General features: G+C 33.5%; 1 protein-coding gene across 1 annotated transcript; it reads left to right on the forward strand.

The window, feature by feature from the left end:
* Positions 1–304: 304 nt before the first annotated feature.
* Positions 305–1,246, forward strand: LOC148942129 (store-operated calcium entry-associated regulatory factor-like). The gene is made up of 2 exons (XM_089103236.1): positions 305–893; positions 993–1,246. The coding sequence occupies exons 1-2, from the start codon at positions 305–307 to the stop codon at positions 1,244–1,246; spliced, it is 843 nt and encodes a 280-aa protein (XP_088959362.1).
* Positions 1,247–1,981: the final 735 nt, after the last annotated feature.

Here is a 1,981-nt window from a genome sequence, read left to right on the forward strand (position 1 = left end):
TTGGTACCATTATAAAAATCATGTAATATAGTTTTGTGAAATGTAGTAATTTTTGGAAGGTTTTCACAAACGTCAGATTTGTCAACGGAAACTAAAATAATTCCTGAAAAATTAAAAAAAATAATTTAATTTAACTGCAAACTGCAAAAATATTTCAGATTTCTGAGCATCAATCTTAATTCTATAATTAATTCTAGAAAAATACCGTTAAATTTTTAAAATGGTTTTGTTTTTGATTAGGTTTTCACTTGGTACTTTATAAAGTTAAGCCAAGTCAGATATATCCTGAACTTAACGCTATAGTATGAGGCTGGTGTTTACTCAATTCGTCTTGTTTTCAATGGCATATGTGTATGGTAAAGACGAGTCTGTTAGCCTTTCTGATATTGAAATTTTGACTCTTCATAAAGACCGTATGACGACAGGTTGTCGATCAAGCCCAGTTCCACAACTGAGCTGTATTGGAGGAACGGCTGCCGAAACTTTCAAACCTGATGTTGTAAAGTGCAAAAATGTTGGAACTGATGGCATTGACGTTCAGTGGAAGTGTGAAGCAGACATGTCTTTAGATTATCGTTTTGGACAAATGGATGTAGTTTGTGAAGGTTATAGATATCCAGAAGATTTATACGTTCTCAAAGGCTCTTGCAGTTTGGAATATACTCTGGACTATACTGAGTCAGGCTTAAAAACTAAAGTCAAATATCACAAAAAGCCTTCGCATGGTTGGAGGGATAGCTACCTTAACCAAGAGGACAAGGGGAAAAGCAGAGAATTCAAATTTGCTGATTTACTGCTAGTAGCTGCTGTCTTACTACTAGTAGCTGCTGTTGTCTTGATTTTTTATGTACTCTATATAATATACTTAGAACCTCTGACAGATCAGCGAACTGATACAATCAATCAATCAATCATTTATTACCCACAACTAACAAAAAGTAGTACAAGTGGAGTACATAATAATAAAAAAGAGAAACAAAGAAAAAGAAAAAATACCAGTTCCACCAATGATGACTACCCGGGATATCCTGGATCTGGTAGTGGTTGTGGCCAATTCTTTGGAGGCCAGCCATCTGCTCTGCCTCCTCCTGGTATTCAAAGTACTTACACTCAAGGCGATGCGAGCTGTGGAGCCCAAGCAAGTCCTGATCCTTTGAAAGGTACTTCTTCAACAACCGACTCTTCAGAAGCTACTACCTCTCAAACAAGGACAGCTACAGGCTATGCAGGTACAAGAAGGAGGTAAATGGCGGATTAGTTTTGTTTTGTAACTATATGAAGATTTTAGATATATTGCTACCGTATAAAATGATTATTTATTCGCTTTATTTTAAAATAAAGGACGAACTGTAGCCCATAGTAACCGAAATTTAAAAATAAATTTAATCTTAGTTTTCAGTTTATAATCGCTAAGGATATTATGTAAATTGCAAAAATATTTCTGTTGTCTTAGCTATAGTTTCAAATTTTTAATTCAAACATGAAAAACGCCTGAAAATTAAAAAAATAATTTTGTTTTTTTATAATTAAAAACAAACGCTAGTTCATAGTAACTAAAATATTAATTAATAGTTGTAGACTAGGCTTTAGTGGCCGTATAACTGTATAAAAAGGGTACCGTAGTATCATACCGACTTTGTCTTTAAGATTGAAGCCATTTGTGGAATAAAGCAACTTGTCTTCTTGAAAATTAATATCGTATTGTATCTTTCTTGGAATATCCTTTTGATTGAATGAAATCATTCAACAATTCTTACAAATAAATCTATATGACACTAATGCAAATTAATTGTCTAATTTGAAAGATTAAGAGAAACAAGATGATGAATGACGTCATGACAAGCGAGTCTATTCTGGCTGCAAACCAGGCGTATTTAATGACAAAAAGCCAACAAAGAAGAAAATCTCAGTGAAAAAAAAATAACAACAAAACGAGACTGCGGCTAGTGGAGTAGAAAAGAAACGAAAAATGTAAAACAAC

Source organism: Artemia sp. Qi Xiang Cuo, chromosome 17, assembly GCF_049724085.1.
Source record: "Artemia sp. Qi Xiang Cuo chromosome 17, ASM4972408v1, whole genome shotgun sequence".
NCBI classification, from domain to species: domain Eukaryota; kingdom Metazoa; phylum Arthropoda; class Branchiopoda; order Anostraca; family Artemiidae; genus Artemia; species Artemia sp. Qi Xiang Cuo.